At 40.1% G+C, this 21051-nt stretch overlaps 1 protein-coding gene across 2 annotated transcripts in view; it reads right to left on the reverse strand.

Annotated features, from left to right (window-relative positions):
* Positions 1–18270: 18270 nt before the first annotated feature.
* Bcap29 (B cell receptor associated protein 29) overlaps positions 18271–21051 on the reverse strand; it is a 36581-nt gene continuing 33800 nt past the window's right edge. For both annotated transcript variants that reach the window (XM_032907617.1, XM_032907618.1), the window contains exon 8: positions 18271–19303. In XM_032907617.1, coding sequence (XP_032763508.1) covers positions 19268–19303 — 36 coding nt within the window. In that variant the 3' untranslated portion in view covers positions 18271–19267. The remainder of the gene's footprint in view (positions 19304–21051) is intronic.

Here is a 21051-nt window from a genome sequence, read left to right on the forward strand (position 1 = left end):
CATCTATGACCTTGGAGAAGTTATTTAGCTTCCTTTGGTCTTAATTTTACCATCTTTAAAATAAGAATAAGGGAGAATAATGCTATGGCGCTGGTGTGAGAATTAGATGCAATGCCTGGCACACAGTAAGTGCTTGATAAATGTTAGCTATTAAAATGGTGTTCTAGAGCCCCGTGGGACTACGTAAGTTAGGTCCTGGTGTATTTTGAGCTTCCTTCCAGAAAAAGGTACATGAGTGTATGTATATATGTTATTTGATATTGCCAGGAATAGCTAATTTTATCTGTCAAAATTTTCCTCCTAGCACACTCTTTTGAGTCACTGATTTGGCTTTTAAGTAAGCTAAAGGTTGTTAATTGGGAGAACAGCCAGGAAAACTTACCCGCAGCTTCTGAGTCACATGTTGAACAAATCTGGCAGCATAAGCTCCAGCTGCCTTCTGCTTCTAATCACTTTTCTTCCTAATTTAGTTTCTTCCACCCAGAGGGATTATAATTTATTTTCATTGCAGATATCATGAAGATGTCACAGAGTGAAAACTACTTCCAAATGGATGGAACCCATATCTGCTGAACACTGCCCTTGGCTTCATTCTATGTGCTGACCGGCAGACACCCTTTGCTTTGAACTGAGACATGTCGCTGATTTAAAGCTGCTGACAAGGTCTCAACTGTGCAAGCCTCTTTCCTCACAGGTATCTCTAAATTCTGAAAATTAAAGGAAAAGGCATAGGCCAGCATCTTGTTTTTAGAAGAAAACTTTTGTTTGGTTGGTTTTAAAAGGTCTTTATTTTATGTTGTGTCTGTGTCTGGGTGTTATATGTATGGGGGGTGTGTGTGTGTGTGTGTGTGTGTGTGTGTGTGTGTGTGTGTGTATGCAGATTCTGCCTGTGGAAACCAGAGCAGGGCACCTGAGCTATTGCTGACTTCCTCCTTTGAAATATGGTCTCCCATTGAGCCTAGAGCGGAGTGGATGGCCATCAAGCTCCAGAGATCCTTCCATTGCTTCCTCTCACCTCCTAGAGTTCTTGGGGACAGATGCATGCACCCTCTCATCCTGTTTTTCACACGGGTGCCAGGGGCTTTAAATTCGTTTTTTTACCCTAGCAGAGTAAATGAGCTTACCTTACTGAACCCTCTCCCAAGCCCTGGCCTCCTCCTCAACAGAACAACTTCTTTCACTTACACTATTTTGCTCTTGCCCTGTGGTAGAACTCTGTCCATGAGAAATGATATTGGTTTGCTGTCTTCAAACCATAGTAGCCATGATTACCCATGAGGCTCCCCGAATCCCAGAACATATACAAACTAATAACAGTGTTGGGGGAAACAGAAGAGTCCCTAACAGCCCTAAAGTGGAGTATGCTACTATTAGTCACCTTTCACCTATACTCTTGGAAAGAAATGATATAAACTTTAGGTTAGGTTAGGTTAGGTTAGGTTAGGTTAGGTTAGGTTAGGTTAGGTTAGGTTAGGGTTAGGTCCAACAAGTAAAACTTGATGGAATTGTTTCAAAGTGCTAAAAACAATCAACATAAGATAAGAAGATACAAACAAACAAAAACCCCATACAAAAATGGAGGCCCAGTCAAGTCACTCTAAGGCAAATGTTTTAAAGTTTTTGCTGAGCTGGAGTTCTTTGGGAAAAAAATTACAAGTGAGCGTGAGCCTCTGTAATCCTTTAGAGCAGTGGCTTTCAACCTTCCTAATGCTGCAACCCTCTAACAGAGTTCTTCACGTGGTGACCCTCACCAAAAATGAATTCATTGCTACTTTATAACTGTAATTTTGCTACTGTTCTGAGTCATAATGTAAAGATCTGCATTTTCTAATGGTCTGAGGCAACCCCTGTGAAGGGGTTGTTCAAACCCCAAACTAGTCCCAACCCACAGATTGAGAACTGCTGCTTTCAATGATGAAGAGTCATTCACAGAAGGCATGATTGACAGACGGTACAGTTAAAAAGACTGTGTTTGTTCCACGGGTGGGCAATTATCCCTCCAGAGTACTCTGTGTATATTTCTCCCTCAAGGAAGCACACTGGTGCTTTCAGCAGCCAAGTATGGCCAGGGCAGAGACAGCGCAGGCACATGGCTTGTCGAACTCAATCAACTAGCTTCATAGGAGTCACAGCAGGCTGCGCCTTGTTTGCTCTCTTTTGGCCTGAGTCCAGCCAAGCAGTACAATCTAGCTTCACTGATTGCCATGGAGATGGGAGCCCTGTGGCTTTGTCCCTGGATAAGGAAACAGAAAGCCTCAATAGAGAATGACTGTGGTTCAGAATGAGCTGAGGAAAATAGCTTTGCTGCTCAACCCGACATTGCTCTTTTGAGGGAGCAAAGGCCTCAAGCAACAAGATCTCCTCCTTGGACTCCCTACCCTGCAGCGTTCCTTGAGCTGCTGAATCCCAAGACCATTTGAGCATTTTCTTGGAACAAATGGTGGTAGGCCTTCAGAGATCCTGCAAGCCTTCTGTATAAAGATTTCATTACATAATGCTAACTCAGTTTTACAGATTTAGAAAAAACGTTCGAGATATGTACAAGCACACCTAAGGGAGTGAGGCCAGCAAACCAGTCTATGCCTGGTGCAGGAACAGCTGTGAACCTCTTGGGGGGAATTATGGTTTGCAAGGCACATATGATATCTGACCAGGCGACAGAAAAACAAAACAAAAAACAGCCTATGCTTGCGAATGTAAAACTATGTTAGAAATTCAAATTCAGATGGTATCTTGTATGGGTGGGGAAAAAAGGCACATTCACGAAATGAGATTGTCAGTGCCAGGATGATGTATATCTCTATGAGGTATTAGTCAAGGAGGCCCCAAAACATTCATGCCACTGGGATTTACCTCCCTCTGAGTTATTCGTTAAGGAGGCCACACCCAAGGAGGCCCCTAGCTACGATATGAGTCATGGCCACTGCTGTTGGCAAAACCCTATTGTAGAGGAAGACTACACACTTTGTAAAACAGGAAAAAAAAATCAGGCTGGGATGGATCTACACGCTCCCCTTTTGCTTGCTAGAATTTGTATTACAAGAAGACTCTCTGAAGGTTGCCAAAGAATTATTGCTAACAATCTTTCCTGGCTATAACTTGTGTGTTAACCAGGTAAGATGAACCCAGTTGTACAATGGTTGTGGGGACGATCAACTATTTTCCAACTGGGTTAAGGCTTGCTCTGCAGGTGAGAACACACATCTGGTACAGTAACCAAAAGCAAAAAAGCAAAAACCTGTGACTGGGGAAATCCGAGGCTCCACTAGGAGGGCTGATACTATTTTGTTAAATGGCTGTGGCATGCCTGCCAGACTGCCTTCTAAACATTTGTGTTGATACTCATAAATTACTTGTTCCTGTCAACATTAATGGAAGGATTTTTTTTTTTTGCAGTGGGGGTAGTTACTGTGGTGACTCACAATTAGTCAAATTGTTGAGAGACGTGTTTGTTGCTGTGGGCTGTAATGTTGCTTGGCATAGCAGCCTGATTATCAGAGATAATCATGTGTCAATATCACCTTTCCCCAAGCTCAAGGGACCCTAAAGAAGAAGAAGGAGGTGAGGAAGGGATGTAAGAACTAGAGGAAGGGGTGTGGTGGAACTACCCTCTGGGGATGGCTGGCCATCTTGTTTTAAAATTTGAGAAATTGTGATCGCCTATAGGAGACACAAGATTTATGCTCCCCCCTGAAAGGAGGAAGGGCTCATAAGGCTCCTAGACCAGGAAGATCCTCTCTCCTCAAAGATGTATAACATTTCTTGGAGAAGGATCAAAAATTTCTTGGTGGCATAAGTTGACCATGCTCTGGAAGTAACTGCTCACCTTTTTTCCGATAGGTAACCCAGGAAGCTTGCTGCTTCAGGAAGCTAGATACGAATGGAATTACTTCTTTGGTCTGGTCTGACAGGTGACTAGAAAAATAATTTCCTGAAAAAGGCATTTAACACAAACATTCATAATGGTTTTCTACACATAAACACTTGTTCCTCCTTTGAAATTCCTATAAAGAGAGGTGAATCCAGAAATGCTTTCTGTCAGCTCTAAAACCTATATCTGGTAAAACAACAAAACTCTTAACAAAAAAGGGAAAAGTGCTGTTTATCTAAATTCTATGCACTAGGCCTAAGAGCACAAACCATCTCACCCAATAAATCCCTTCCCAATACATCTTTTGTACTAGCACTATTCCTTGGAGATCTTACTGTGTTTTACGTGTGCTGCAAACTTTACAACACTGATTCTTTGTATAAATATCCAATACACATATGTTTCTTGGGCTAGAGAAATGGTCCAGTGATTGAAATCACTTACTACTCTTCCAGAGAACCTGAATTTGGTTCTTAACACCTACAATAGGTGCTCATTGCTACCGGTAACTACAGCTCCAACAATCTTTCTGGCCTTTGCAGATAACACACACAAACACACACACACACACACACACACACACACACACACACACACACTTTTTTTTAAATAAAAAATGATGTTTCTTGAGGGTTAAAGATTATACCTTTAACCTTTGACTCTCTCTTCTCTCACAATGATAATGAAGTAATAGCTATTTGTTATATAATTTTGACAATTAAACATAATGACAAACTCTCTGGACCACAGTAAAGTGTTCCATACAACTAAGTAATTCCCTTCTCTTCTTTATTTTTCTTCCATGGTATCTCACGGAGCAACAGGAGGTGATGCAGAACAGGGATTCAGAGTATATGGTCTGGTTTTGATTTCCTGCTCAAGCACCTCCTTAAGAATGCAGGAAGAGGGGTTGGGGATTTAGCTCAGTGGTTGAGCGCTTGCCTAGCAAATGCAAGGCCCTGGGTTCGGTCCCCAGCTCCGAAAAAAAAAAAAAAAAGAATGCAGGAAGCATCACCTCACTATGACGCATGCTCCTTGCCTGCAGACTGGACATGGATTACTTCCTACTTCATAACGTTGCTGCAATAATTAAGTGAGAGTAGCAGGTAAAGCAATTAGAACCTAACGTATGGTGGGTATTCCAGAAGTGTCAACTGTTACTATCTCAATGTTCAGCGTACAGTAGGTGCTTAATGTATATTTTGAACTGAGAAAAAATTTCTTATTTTAACGTAGGTGGCTTTGGTCATTGTTCTCTACCCGGCTGCTGTCTTCTTTCCTATTTAATCTGCCAAGTTATCTTATACTTGGGTCTTGTGAACGACTCACTAGAACAGGTCCATCTTTTTAAGCTGTAACATAAAAAATTGAAGGAAAAGCCAGAATGAATTATTAAGCAGGTTTTAGGCAGAGGAAAGGTGTTCAATGTGAATGAGGGATTTGTATTGGTATACATCTTAATCAAACCTTAGGGTTCTAAAAGATAAAGTCTCACATAATGTAATGTTGATGTAACTGCATTAGGAACAAACAGAGATGCTAATAGGTGGAAGTGTAAATAATGTTTTGTTTCTTCTAAAGAGCTAATATAAATATCTCATTAATCCATGCAGTGTTTCAAGGAAAGAATAAGGCACATAATTCAGACGTATTGCTTTGTAAAATTATAACGTGGGGAACCAATGATCTCTATAACAGTGAATGGGCTACATCATGGCCCTTAGCTCCTTTTCTCAGTCCCTCTTCCCAAAGCCGCCGATTTCCACATCAGCTGATGCTTAGATGTGTTTGTCTGTATCTCCAAATAATTTACTTTTGTCTCACTTGTGAGATGAGGGAATGGCTATTTTTCTTGTGCTTCCTCCATCACTACCAAACCTCTGAGCGCTCATGTCTGCCCTCTCCATAGAGGATCATAATTTGGGCTAGATCAGTGACACATTATTGAAATTCTATCTTCCACTCAGAATGGAGGCTTATGGAGATCGCCGTTACGGTTTACTTCCTAGCTGCTTTGCCTTGTCTGCTGATCCACCTTGACTCTTCCTGGCTGCTCTTGTCTTCGTCCTACATGTTCTCAGCAGGTGTTTGATCAACAGCTTCTGGAAGAGTTGCCTAGGCTGCTTCCAACAATGACTTCCCTTTACCAAACTCCTGTAAGAACCTTTCCTCCTCAGCTGGGTGGATTTCCTCTTTCCTAGTTTCAGTGTCCCACTCTCTTGGTTTACTCATCTTTTAGAGGAAGTGCATCCTCCATCCACTAGTTTCCTTGAGAAAGGCTGTATGGGAAGTAAAAGTTCACAGGCACGCAAGCCTTGTTCTAAATCAGTTAGACACTGATCTAACAAGTTTGAACAAAGTGCTTTTGTGGCTCTCCTTCCTCCCATCTCTCTCCAACCCCCTGCTATTCCTGTCCTCCTTGTAGCCACCTTCCTTCACTCCTCTTTCGTGTCCCATATGCCCTCTGCCTATCCCTCATCCTTCCCCATCACCCAATTTCACCTTCTCTTGATTTTTTCAGATTTTTTAGACTTTACCTATACTTTCTATGTTTACATATATATTTATAGCTTAGAGTCTTCAGTAAGGAACTGAGGAACATTCAGTTTTTGTCTTGAGTTGGGGTAATGGGAGGTAAAAGTTGTGTGAACTTATAGATCTAAATGTTTTCCTTATTCTTCACTCATACTTGACTGGTATTTTGACTATAGAATATGAAGTTTTTCTTCACAGTTTTGAAAGCATTACTTTATTGTCTTCTGAATTTCAAAGCTTCCTCTGAAAAATCTGAACTTATATCTTTTAGACTTTACTAGTTTCCTGGACATTTGTAGACCCATCTCATTGAATCCAGTTCACTAGTGTGGATCTATGCAATGGTCTGAATGTGTCTTCTTCAAAATTTAGTTGTTGAGTTAATGACCAATGTGGTAGGTAGTATTATTAACTACACTCTTTAAGTAGTATTTAGTTAATGGGAGCTCTTCCCCATCATGAAGGGATTAGATTAACATTATTTAAGTGTTTAAAGGAGGAGGGAATCCATATTTTCTTGCCTTTCTGCCTTCTGCCGTGTGAGGACACGGTATGTTTCTTTCTAGAGGATCCAGAATCAAGGTGCTGTCTCAGAAGCAGAAAGGAGCTCTCAGCAGACACCAAAGCTGCTGGCACCTGAGGAACCAGGTGCCTCTCCCCGTAGCCTACCTCTAGGGGCTCAGCGCCAGCTGCCAAGTCAGCCTCCAAATGTCACAAGTATACCCTTTAGAAGGCCCCTGCCATCACAGCTGTCTTTCCCATTCTTTCTTCCCTCTCCCAACTTTTCTGTCTCTGTCTGTCCCTCTCTTTGTCTCCCAGTTTCTTTCTTTCTCCTCTATCTGAGCTCAGAGGCAGCCTTTGTATACCCCACCACCAATAACTCTCTCGGGTGACATTTGTTGCTTGTTTTTTGCCTCCGCAGAAACCCTACCAACCTCCATCCTAGATCTCATAGTGCCAGAATGGTGGAGAATGAAAAGTTTTAAATATGATGCAGTCTCTGTTGTCTTCTGATAGAGCACAAAGGGACCAAGGTATTCTACTTTTAGGCATTTATGCTGAGGATCTACTGGGTCTTCCACTCCACTCCCCAAGTTCTCAATTTTACCTCCTGATAAATGTTTGAAAAATTGAACTTATGAGTGAACTGAAATAAAAATCCACAGCCTATGTTGTGTTTTATTTAAAAAAAAAAAAAAGTCAAGGATGTGTTTAATAGAGGCAAGGTATGGTGAGGTGGAAGGGGTGCCTCTGTGGGTCCATGCTGAGGCATCCCTACCTTCCTCGCCAGGTACAAGCCATACAATGGATATAGTATGGAATGGAGTTTATTTAGGGCACGGGAAGTGGAGTTGGGAAGGAAGGAGGGAGGGAGGGAGGGAGGGAGGGAGGGAGGGAGGAGAGAGAGAGAGAGAGAGAGAGAGAGAGAGAGAGAGAGAGAGAAGAGGTGTGCCAGGAACACGTGGAGAGAGGGGGAGAAGGGGAAGGGGAGAGAGGGAGAAAGGGAAGAGGAGCAGAAAGTAAGAGAGTGAGAGAGTAAGAGACCAAGGAGGGGCAAACAGCCCCCTTTATAGTGAGTCAGGCATGCCTGGCTGTTGCCAGGTAACGGTGGGGTGGAGCCTAGAAGGAATGCTAACAGCCTCTAAAAACCCTGGGACCTTTTTCTTCCTATACACTATTTTCAGCACATTAGAAAAACAAAATAAAAAAAAAATCAAAAACTGTGTCAGCTTTGCTCCAATCTCTTCAGGATTGAATTCTTTACTACTCATATTTAAAATGAGAGCTCAAGAGCTGCCTGGAAGCTCTGAATGAGTGCTTGTTCACAGTGCGATCTCCAGTAGGGTGCGTGAGCTGCCTGAGGCCCGTTGTTCAGGAAATTCCCTGCCCTCAGGATCAACCTGTATGTGACTATCTCTAGGTATTTCCTCTTGGGTCTACTAAATCCCCACTACAAAACACTTACTTGGTTTTGAGTTTGGAGATGGAGGACTGACTACCACCATTCTGGTTGAGAAGGAAATCCTGAATTTAGAATATATGTATCATTTAATTCCTTCTTTTTCTTAAAACCGACGTCTGTCTTCTGCTGGGCCTGGGAAGGGAGAAACCCGGCAGTCTGGAGGAGGAGGGGGCGTCCCGGGATAAGAGTGCTTCCTAAATAGTTTTCAGCCGAGCTGTTCTGTTTCCCAGGGGTTGCATCTTCAATGCCTGCACCATCAGTGCCTGCACCGCCAGTGCCTGCACCGTCAGTGCCTGCACCGCCAGTGCCTGCACCGTCAGTGCCTGCACCGCCAGTGCCTGCACCGTCAGTGCCTGCACCGTCGTCAGTGCCTGCACCATCATGCCTGCACCGTCAGTGCCTGCACCACCAGTGCCTGCACCGTCAGTGCCTGCACCACCAGTGCCTGCACCGCCAGTGCCTGCACCGTCAGTGCCTGCACCGCCAGTGCCTGCACCATCATGCCTGCACCGTCAGTGCCTGCACCACCAATGCCTGCACCGTCAGTGCCTGCACCGTCAATGCCTGCACCATCAGTGCCTGCACCACCAATGCCTGCACCACCAGTGCCTGCACCATCAGTGCCTGCACCGTCAGTGCCTGCATTTTAGTTGACCTGGTTTTTGGCTTTCTGAAGAAGAGTCTTCCAATTTTCATCAACATTACTTGCTTATAACTTCAAGACCAGTTGGTGCTGGTCTTCTCATGGTCACTTTAACTTTGTTCTAGGCCTTCAAACAATCCCTTTACTGTATTTTAGAAGTCATAATTTATGTTCAACCAGCTATCCATGGGCAAATCTGTTTTCTTCAGGTAAATATCCCATATGGGTGTTTTCTAGTGTTTGTTTTGCAGGGTCTGTGATTGAGAAAAGCACAGGCAGCAGAAGCTGGTTATGTAGAAATGAGAGGACATTTTCCCTTTCAATTCGGCTTCCTTCCTTCACAGTTAAAATAAAAATCTTCTCAGTCAAGAACTAAGAAGTTATGAGAATCTGACCACAAAAAGCATTGTCAGAAATACCATTTTTGAACTATCATAAAGAAATGATCTAGATGTTTAAATTGATTTAAACATTGAACAGTGTATAGATGTATAAAACATTGTTGTATATAATTATGCATAATTTTATATTTACATAATTTAAAAAGGCAACAGGTATTTTCTGTGAAGCCTGATGACCTGAGTTTGATCTTGGGACACACGTGGCAGAAGCAGAGAACCAAATCTTACAAGTTGTCCTTTAGATTCCAAAAGTATACTGTAGTTGGTCCCAACTACTCTGTGGGTTCTTTCTTCCACCCTTCTCCACTCCTTTTCTTCCAACTTTTCAACCCCCTAATACTAGATAAGAGAGAAAAAAGGATAGAGGGGAAAAAAGAAAGAGCTCCTTGAATAAAGTCAGAGGTAGATCAGTGTTGTGATTTGAATATGCTTGGCCCAGGGTGTGGCACTATTTGGAGGTATGGCCTTGTTGGAGGAAGGGTGCACTGTCAGGGTGGGCTTTGAAGCTCTACCTAGTACAAAAGTTAGTCTTCTCCCAACAGCCTTCAGATGAAGATGTAAAATTCTCAGCTCCTCCTGAGCCATTCCTAACTAGATGATGCCATGCTCCTGCTTTGATAATGGACTAAGCCTCTGAATCTGTAAGCCAGCCCCAATGAAATGTATCCTTATCAGAGTTGCCTTGGTCATGGTGTCTGTCCTCAGTAATAAAAACCCTAAGACAGTTGGAAAGGGGGCAATATTATCTTTAACTACTTCCTGTTGATTAGAGGTGTTGAGTTCTTTGAGGAAGTTTTATCTTCACTGTCATGATAGTTTTGTTTCTTGTTTCATGATAGTTTTCTAATTCTTGTTTCTTCTTTGATCATGACTACTATCAAATAGCACCCAACCAAGAACTCCCCAATGACAACCCTGCCTCTCAGGGTCCTAGCATTTATATACTGCTGAAAAGTTCCCAGAATTCCTAATATCACACAACTGCAGAAACTCTCTGTAGCTGGTAAAATCATGCCCTTGCTAGAGCATGAGGCAAATTATGGTCAGCTGCTGTGGACAATCTGAAGCAGCCCCATATCCCACAGCTGGGATTAAAATGAAAACATTCTTATAACATTTCTGTATTTTTTTAAAGAAACAAAAATTCCAGAATTCTCACTACAGTATACTCTGGCATGTGCACTTCTACACACATACACATAAACACAGAGTTGTGTGCACACACATATAAAGAAAAATAAGTGTGATAAAAATTAAAAAATCATTACAAATAAATTTAGTATTCAAATAACTTTGTGCCATAATGGCCTACTGAGTATGTTCCCCTCCTATTTCTTAGAACCTGAATTTTAAGTTACATGGTATGATGATTTGAATGAGAAAACAGAATAGCAATAGAACACTAACACAGAAGTTGGTACCAAGGAGCAGGGTATTGGTGCATCAAGCCCAACCATACTGCTTTTTGGCAGAATGTAAATTTTGGATTAAGAAAGCAGTTGGGATACTTAAAGTGGGGCTTACTGGGCCATACTTGTAGTATCTGGTACTGAGAAAAATGTATACTAGACTGGCTTAGTTCAAGAGGTTTTAGAGGAGAAGCATATTAGTAAGTGGCCTAAAGACCATACTTATATTTTGGCAAAGAATGTAGCTACTTTCTGCCATTATTTTAAGAATCTACCTGAGGCTAAACTGAAATCTTTTGGATTAATGGCATTGGTAGTAGAGATTTCAAGACAGACTAATATTGACAGTGTCATGTGGTTATCAATGGTCACTCTTAGGCACATCTATAATAAGAAGGATAAAGCTGAGGAAGGAAAAAATACAAAATGTATAGTTTGACGAGAAAAAGAACATCAAGAAGTGTAACGGAGCTAAGACCTGTGCTCAAAGAAATAAAAATTTTAAAGAAAATCCTGATGTTAAATGGAAATAAAAGGAGTGGGTATCTCAGGATAAGACCTCATTCAACTAAGTTTCCAACTTGTGAAAAGGAATTAAAGAAAAGCTTAAGCAGTGAAGGAAACCACCAGAACCAGAAAGCTGGTGGTATTTGAATGAGTGGGCCAAGTTCTAGCCCAGCAAGGAGAGAAACTTAGCAGCCTCAGTCATGTGATTCAGTCTTGTGATTCTGGCTTATAGAAAGTCTCGGAGGCTTGCTTGTGAGATATCTGCTGAGAAAAACTGTAGACAAATGGGGTATGGAACCATTCTAGGGGAGAGAAGTATGTCAGTCAACAAAGCTGAAAGGAGTTGGAGACCTGAGAAATGCTGTGACATCAGATATAAAAATGCAGAATTTGGAGTTTGCCCTGCTGGGTTTTGGTCTTGATTTGGTCCAGTATTTCCTCACTATGTTCCCTTTCCTCTGTGCCATTTATGTTGGAAGTATATGATCTCCTTTCTTATTTTGATTTTATGGGGGGTTACAGTTAAGAGATTGCTTTGTCAGGAGAGACTTTGAACTTTAGACTTTTAAATGTCAAGAGTGTGATAGACTATGGGTACTTTTGAAGTTGGACTGAATAAATTTCTGCATTAAGGTATGGCTACACAACTATTGGGGCCAGGAGTGGAATATGGAGGTTTGATAAGAATGGCCCCATAGGGGTTGGGGGATTTAGCTCAGTGGTAGGCGCTTGCCTAGGAAGCACAAGGCCCTGGGTTGGGTCCTCAGCTCCGAAAAAAAAAACCAAAAAAAAAAAAAAAAAAAAATGGCCCCCATAGGCTCATGTATTTGAATACTTAAGTCTAAGTCTTCGGGGAGTTGAACTACTTGAGAGGGATTAGGTGGTGTGGCCTGTTGGAGTAAGTGTGGCCTTATATAGAAGTGTAGAAGTGTGTCACTGGGGGTGGGCTTTGAGGTTTCAAAAGCCCAAGCCAGGCCCAGTGTTACTCTTTCTTTGTGCTGCCTGTGGATCCAGATGTAGAGCTCTCAGCTACTTCTCTAACATCATGTCTGCCTGTGTGTTGCCATGCTTCCTGCCATGATGACAACGAACTAAAACTTCTGAAACTGTAAGCAAGCCCCAGTGAAATGTTTTTTTTTTTTTTTTTTTTTTTTTTTAATAAGAGTTGCCACAGTCATGGTGTCTCTCCACAGCAGTAAAACACTAAGACACATGGTAAATGGAAACCAAGGCTCATCTGATGACTTTATATTTGGTTGTGAGCCTAGCCTTTAATGGCTGAGCCATCTCTCCAGCCCATCTGATGACTTTATAATACATTATCCTAGGTTATTTGTATTGGTCTAATGTGATTACAGGAGTTAGTAGATGCGGAAGGAGGCCGAAAAATTTAGTGAAAGGATGCTTCAAAGCCTTGTTTTTTTGTTGTCTAAGATGGAGAGAACCAGGGTTTTTGAGGTAGCCTGGCTCAACCTGATAAGACTGATTTGTGACTTCTGATCTTTAGAACTTCAAGATAATGAATTTATATGTTTTGCATCACTAAGTTTTGGGGTATCTATGACAACGCCAATAGGAAATGAATATGCTTATTATAAATCAGAAGTGCAATTCAGGGTATCAGTGTTAATTGCATTAACCTTGCTTTCCCACTTTCTATCTCTAAGAAGATTTACATGGAGGCAATGAGGTCTAAGCCTCAGGGTTCCAGATAGAAACATCCCTTTAGGTGCTGGAGTGGTACTGTATCATAGGTATAAAGGGGAAGCCAGGTTGCAACCAGGAAATATTTTTGTTTAAGTACCCTAAAAGATCTTAGAAGTATCAGAATCTCTGAAGTTCTACTAATTTGTTGTCATTTCTGAGTAAATCCTCTTTCATGCTTCATTTTGTTGTGATAATTTTCTTTTTATTTTTGTTGTTTTGAGACAGGGTCTTGCTATGAAGTCCACATTATAACTTTAGCCTTAAATTTATTATCATCCTAGGTCACCCCCAGGACTAGGACTAAAGTTCGGTGCTATGATTTCAGGGTTCAAATGCTAACTATTTTAGGTCACCAGAAATAATCTATCTATCTATCTATCTATCTATCTATCTATCTATCTATCTATCTATCCATCTCTGTTTATATCTATATGAGTGAGAGAGCAAGAGAGTGAGAGAACAAGAGCACGAGAGAGTGCATATGTGAGAGAGAGAGCGAGAGAGAGAGAGAGAGAGATTGATTGATTCCGGAGTATCTGGGGGCCAACAGAATATCCAGGGGCTAAATATATCGTGCCATGTGACACACTGATTTCATGTTCCAAGTGACTGTGTTCAGTATCATTGCTAACATGGGTACCTGGGCAATTTTGGAAAATTCCTACCCATCATATGATGTTTATTTAAGATAGACTGTAAATGTCTGTAGAATATTTGATATATAAAGGTCAGATAGTATCAAACAAGCATGATTGCATTTTTAAGTATTTATATTTACATATGTGAATTAACCATTGATAACGTATTCCTGAAACGTCTGTATTTTCTATATACTACTGCTTTTGTTTCAAGAGGAAAAAGACTAACTTGAAAAGAGTTGTTCACTTTTCCTTCAGTAGGTATCTGTGGGAGATTATTCCAGGAAGCCCTCAGTGTGCTCCAGGTCCCACTCTTACATCTGGCTCATGAGCTGCTCTTTGGGAGTCCCTAGTAGGAATCAGGGTGGGGTTATGTTTTATTTACTTGGTGGTGGCTAGCTACTACATAGTTTATAATTGTTTACACATGTGTTATAATTATATCCCTAACATGTATGCTTTAAATATTTTTAAGAAACCTTTGCTTACCCCAAAGTTAAAAAGACAGACATTAACAAGTCATATGTTGCCTTAAATATTACACTATTTCGGTTAGAAATGCTTCTATAAATATTTTCCTCACAGGAATATCCCATCATTATTTAATTCAAAACTTTCTCCTGTCCATAGAGATCTTTGATATCCATCTGCTGTTGAACCATAAAACATATGTCTGTGTCTGAATTTTTGACTGTACTTGAATAACTGTATCTAATATCAGATAACCTATTTAATATTTTACATATTTCTGCCTATAACTATTTATTTTAACTGATTATTGATGCTTTAAATTTGCTTCTATTATTCTGCATTGATTTTTTATCATAGAACAGACCTTAATATAATAATATATACGAGACCAAGTAGTATCAATTTATTTTAATTCTTTTATTTTTTATTATGTGGGAATGATGCCTGAAATTTTATTGTCTAATTTAAATATACATTTCTATGTACATGTATACCTTGTGGATTTCTTAGTTATGAAGACCAGTTTGTTTTCCGAAATAAAAAGTGTCTGACAAGAAGAATAAGAATAAGAATAAGAAGAATAAGGAGAAGAAGAAGAAGGAGAATAAGGAGAAGAAGAAGAAGGAGAATAAGGAGAAGAAGAAGAAGGAGAATAAGGAGAAGAAGAAGAAGGAGAATAAGAAGAAGAAGAAGGAGAAGAAGAAGAAGGAGAAGAAGAAGAAGAAGAAGAAGAAGAAGAAGAAGAAGAAGAAGAAGAAGAAGAAGAAGAAGAAGAAGAAGAAGAGAAGAAGAAGAAGAAGAAGAAGAAAGAAGAAGAAGAAGAAGAAAGAAGAAGAAGAAGAAGAAGAAGAAGAAGAAGAAGAAGAAGAAAAAGAAGAAGAAGAAGAAGAAAGAAGAAGAAGAAAGAAGAAGAAGAGGAGGGAGGAGGAGGAGGAGGAAGAAGAGGAGGAGGAGGAGGAGGAGGAGGAGGAGGAGGAGGAGCTCCAGATAGCATTGAGCTCCAGGAAGTTGGCAGCTCTTGGAAGAGACAAATTCTTTGCTAGGTGATGCTTCTGGGAGAACAAAGATTTCTGAAGGAGCATCAGCTTCTTGGAAAAATCTGCCTAAGACACCTGGGGCAACGCCTAAGCTTCAGACACATTTTTTTTTTTGTTCAAATCTAGGAAGAATGCAACCACCAAAACCAGGGGACAACCTTTTCCTAGTTCATTAGACTTACAGATCACACCTTCTACCTGTGGTACTTGTAGAGCTGCTGTCCTTGTGCACGCTGCACATGACACTAAACACAAGACACACCAAGTCTTATTTCTCTTGAACCCTCCTATGGTATGAAGCAAAGTAGGTTGGATACATTGTACAATGCTAATAAAGTAAAATATAAAAAACTGAAAATCACAGTCTTAAGGGATTATAATTTTAAACTGAGATCCTCAAATGAAAGGCAAGATACAAACAAAAGCTGATGGCTTTGTGTGTTACATATGTGTGCACACCCCCACCCACTCACATGTATAGAGATATATTGCCGATGTTGAGGATGTTAGGCAAGACAAAGCTATCTACTGTTATTTATGCAAACGTGTCCTGAGCAGATCTTCAGGACAGGTATGACAATGTTAGCAACACAGCTTCCTTTTATCTTGTTCCTCTATTCTGAATGAAATCAATGTCTTAATCTAAGATAGCAGAGTTTTAGGAAGCAAGCTAGAGGAAGAAAAAGAGCTTGCCATCATGTGACATTCCTATTTTTGCCTGTATTCAAAGAAATAGATATCTCAACCTTGGCGATACAGACATTTTCTGTCTGATTCTGCCATTATTGGATACCCTGTGCAGAGCAGAGAAAGTTAGCAGCATTTCTGGCCTCTGCCCACCAGTAACACTGTAGTTTTGACAACCATGCATGTTTTAGGTATTGTAAAGCATTTTAGCGCATTCTCCCTCCCTTTCAGCACCACTCATTTACTGTGTTCAGGAACTGTTGGTCATTAGTGACGTCATCTCAGGCAATGCACATCACAATGAAAGGAAGAATAAGCAGCTGGAACATAATGTTTTGCAACTAGGCTTAAAGTCCTGTGAGGGAGAAACTGACCTATACCAGGATTAAAATGCTGGTGTGTTTGGCAGGGTAGGAGAACCTGTCAGGAACAGGTCAGAGGCCTGGTCAGATCCTGGGAGTTTTAATCTTAAGGGCAATGAAAAAATAACTGGAAATCTTTGAACTAGAAATGATGAGATGTTTTATTTTTTTCAATTAGGTGGCTAGCAAGTGTGCATATATGAGAGGATTAAGAGAAGGTGCAAGGAGACCAGGAGGCTGTCTTAACCATGAAAGATTCATGATCAGGATAGTAACTATGTCCCTGGATGTGCTTCTAGTCCCTAAAGTATGGGATAAATAACCACAGGAGAACTTGGACCTAAGAGATAAAGTAGGAATGCAGTTATAAACGTTGGGGTCAAAGATAGAACAGGACAAGCAACAAGAATGACTCCAGTCAACACTACTGTGCGGTCTGCTTGTCATATGCTGCTTCTTAGAGACCAGAGCGAGCCTCAGGCAGATTATAGGTAGACAGAAAGTCTGACAAACTTATACGACTGTGATGAAAAATGCAAAGATAACAAACAGTCTGAGACATAAAGTCATTCCTATGAGAAATGATTTAATATGGGGGGGGGTGACCTAAACCCACAGGCTATATGCAGGATTTGCGAAATACCAACACAGGAAAGTATTAGGGAGAACTCTTTCATACTCTCTGGGTTCAAACCTTGGCTATATATTGTCAGAGCCAAAGGAATCTCTATCTCTCCCAAAAAGTTAAGATCCCCCTCCCCCAGCATTCTGAGGAACTTATAAAGCTGGTTCCCCTCTAGCAAGAGAGGCAATTATAGTCAGGTGGTGGTGGCACATGCATGTGCCTTTAGTGCTAGCACGTGGGAAGCAGAGGTAGGCAGATCTCTGAATTGGAGGCCAACCTGGTCTAACAGAGCGAGTTCCAGGACAGCCATGGCTACAGAGAAACCCTGTCTCAAAAAAACAAAAAACAAAACAAAACAAAAACAACAACAAAAAAAAACAAACCCACAACAACAACAAAAAAGGCAGTAACCTTGCTATTGGCAGAAGGGGCACAGGGCTCTCTGTGGTGCATGCCAGCCTCCTGAAGGCTGCCTGAGGGTCCTGGCCGGTTCCAGTCTGCGGGCCATATTCAGTCTACTGTTCTCTCTCTCTGCTCTAGACTCTTCTAGAATGCTCTGGCTGGTCTCTCCCTCCTATCTACACTAAAAACCTCCTCCTTAACCAAGCCTCGCAGTGGTCAAGTCATTAGTTTATTATACATATATGGCATTGTTTAAGGGTTAGCAAATTAAACTAGTTTGTAAATTAAGATAAGTAATATCCAGGGAACTAGGATACTGGCATTTTCAACTCCTAAACCTGACTCTGATTCTCAGGAAAATTTCTCAATTTTTTGAGGTAACTAATTATAGACCCATAAAATTGAGAACTGAGGTCTAAGATTCCCTAACTGTAAACTTTAAAGTGCTTTTTTGGTGAAACTTTCAAGTCCATGAATTTGTCAAAGAGGATTTTTCTATACTGTACTGCAGGATAACTTTGAGCACCATGTTACCTTATCTAATTATTAATAGTCTCAACTTGGAAATGAGGAAAAGGAGACCCAGGGAATCAAGTCACATGACTAAACATGCATGTGGTAAGGCTGGGATTAGCTCTGGGTTCTAACTCTAAGGCTGGGCACTTTCTCTTTAATTTGTTGTTCTGACATTAGAGTTGATTTCTGCAGAGTAGGTCAGTCTCTATATTTACCAAGTCCCTCTCACGCTGACATTCTAAGTGTAGGGTTTGAGACGTCATGTGCTCAGTTTCCCCCTCGTTCAGCACTCTCTCTCCTTGTTACCTACGGCGGTGTCATCCTGTGTGCTATAACTCCATATTTTATCCTGTGGAGTGGCTTGTTCATGTCTTTCTTCTAGCACTAAATCCTAACTTTTATCTGCAATACAATTAGCTATTACTCATTTTACCCACTTTGCAATGAGAACAATTAAATATACATAGAATTGGCATTAAAATTAGAGATTAAAAACTAGAGAATAAAAACTCCAATTATTATTTTACATTTTCTTTTATATGTATGCATTTTAAGACAAGTGGCTTTTCACAGTTAAACAATGAAATAACCTACATCATATTATTACAATCACTACTTTTACATGAATATTTGCATGAAAACCGGTATTTAACTTTGAGAATATAGAAACATAGTAGAGAGATTTTATGATACCAGTGCATATATATTGAGGTAATACCAGTAAAACCAGTAACTTTCACAAATATAAAAAACACTGCTTTTGGATGTCATAAATAGGCTGTGTAAGTGGAGAATTCCACAGTGCAACATAGGTTCAACTCAGTGTCGTGACAGTTTTGCAAATGGCATACATTCTATTAGCAGATGAGCTTGAAAAGATAGACTACTGATTAGATATGACTAAACAAATATCAATAGTCTAATAGGCACAGAAGCGCAGTCACAAAACACACTATCAACAGTGCTGCTGTCGTATGTAGAGTAAATGGTAAAATCATTAGGCTTAAAAAGCCCTAAGGCCATAGTTTCCACTCTTCTCTGACTCTTCTCTATCAGCACAGTGGCTAATTGTGATTATTTATTCTTATTTCCCTGTGAACACAGTTTCTGATACTGAGTACTATTTTCAAACACATCATTTTTACCACCACCATCATCTGCTTATTACTAAAAACTCATCAAAGCTTTCAAAGCTAATAATGGTTTCATGCAACTTCAGATCTAATTTGGGAAGTAAATGCTGGCAAATGAATTTTTCCTTTTATGGGTAAAGAGCCACCATATACCAATGCTATTAGCAATATGTAAATATGGTATTTAACATGCTTATATTTTCCAAAAGAGCTGAAATACATATTTTATATCTGAAACATTTTCAAATATTTTGGTAATGTCACTACTCTATAGCCTATGTGTGTCTGCAGAAGCTAAAAGCTGTTTTGTTTAACCGAATTTTGACAAGGCATATCACAATCTTCTTTTGTAAAGTTACTTCACAGGCCTTTCTTGTTTTCTTTTTCTAAACGGTTCTGCAAGAAAAAAAAGCAGATTAAGAAGCAAGTTCATACATACAAGGACTTATAAAAATGGCATTTTGCTAGTCATTAGAGAATTAAAATGTGAAAATATGGGTTGAGAAAGTCTGAAACTTAAAACACCATACAACAAAAAATAAAAGGAAAGATCATTCAACTGACATGGCCAGCTCTCCCTCCCCCTTATCCTTCTTTCTGTCCGTCCTTCCCACCTCCTTTTCATTTAGTCCTTCCCAAATCAGAACTGGCTTCTCATACTGTTCTTCTGATCATGGTTTAGCTTTAAACTGGTGGGACATGAAATAGGAGTGAACCTGGATTAAGGAAGCAAATGTTTCTATCAAGGAAGAGACCTCATGGCGTGGGGCTGCAGAACTGGCTCCTACAGACAGTCCACTGCCGAGTGGTAGGCTGTGGTAGGCTGAGTATCAATGTTTTTAAATAACAGCATTATGCAACCATCAGGATGGGGAGCTATTCTGAATGGCAACATATTACTTCTTGTTTATACGTATTTGACCACTTTACATATAAGTCAAGGTTTTAATGGAGATGTTACTAAGTCAGTACGCAGAGCAGTTTCCTATGTGAAGGGTGATTTCCAGAATGAATTTAAAAATTAGCAAGTGCTGATGGTTTGACAATAATACCTAGTCAGGGTTTTTTTTTTTTTGTTTTTTTGTTTTTGTTTTTTTTTTTTTGGTTCTTTTTTGGAGCTGGGACCGAACCCAATTTTCCTACCACTGAGCTTTCCCCAGCCCCCCTAGTCAGGGTTTTATTTTTAATTTTTTTCCTTTTCTAGATTACAGCCAGGCCAAGAAAAAAAAAGCAGACTACATGTTTTGAAGGAACTGATTTCTAATATTTATTTAGTGCTGTTAGCAGGGAGAGTCCCCAGCTGGGGAAATCCAAATGGATTTAAAAGCTGCAAAATGAGATTTGATTACGGAAAAGGAATCAGATTTTCTACCACCTTTGTTTCTTTAACATTTAAACAACTGTTCATATTTGTTTCATTCAAAACTATCATAATTATATAAAATTAAGAAAATTAGTAAGGTTTCCCAGGGAATCTTAGGATATAATTAAATTACTAAGACTGATTTGACCAGAAAAGTAAAATATATGAGGACAAGCTAAATTCAACTCAATTATATAGAATGATTTTCTGTTATCTTTTGCTTGGTCAGAGTATGACTATTAGAGTCACTTGTGAGAAGATGGATCTATAAAATGACATATTTTTAATTATTAGTTTTATATCATATGCATTTGTGTTTTGCCTGAACGTACGTCTGTTGAGGGTGTCAGATATTGGAGTTATAGACAGTTGTGAGCTGCCATGTAGGTGCTGGGAATTGAACCCCAGACCTCCGGAAGAGCATTTAGTGCTCTAAACCAATGAGCCATTTCTCCAGTGCCCATAAAATGACATCTAAATTTCAGCATGTTTCTTAGGTTTTCATAGTGGACAATGGAGCCAGGTGGGTGGGTAGGAAAAAAAAAAGGAACAAATCAGCTAAGTATCTTACGGCTATAAGATTTTCTTATTTAAAAATATTTAAGGTTCTTTCTTGAAATAGGATCTGGTTTGATGCTCATTAAAGTATCCATCCCATCTCTCATTTAAGTGATGACATAGGCAGGGTATCTGGATGTCAGATGATTCAGAGGGTCCAGGAGCTATTTAACCCTTTAAAGGCCATTTAAGGAAGACTATTTCAGGTAATGAGAACGTAGGC

The sequence above is a fragment of the Rattus rattus genome, chromosome 7 (assembly GCF_011064425.1).
Source record: "Rattus rattus isolate New Zealand chromosome 7, Rrattus_CSIRO_v1, whole genome shotgun sequence".
Taxonomy (NCBI): domain Eukaryota; kingdom Metazoa; phylum Chordata; class Mammalia; order Rodentia; family Muridae; genus Rattus; species Rattus rattus.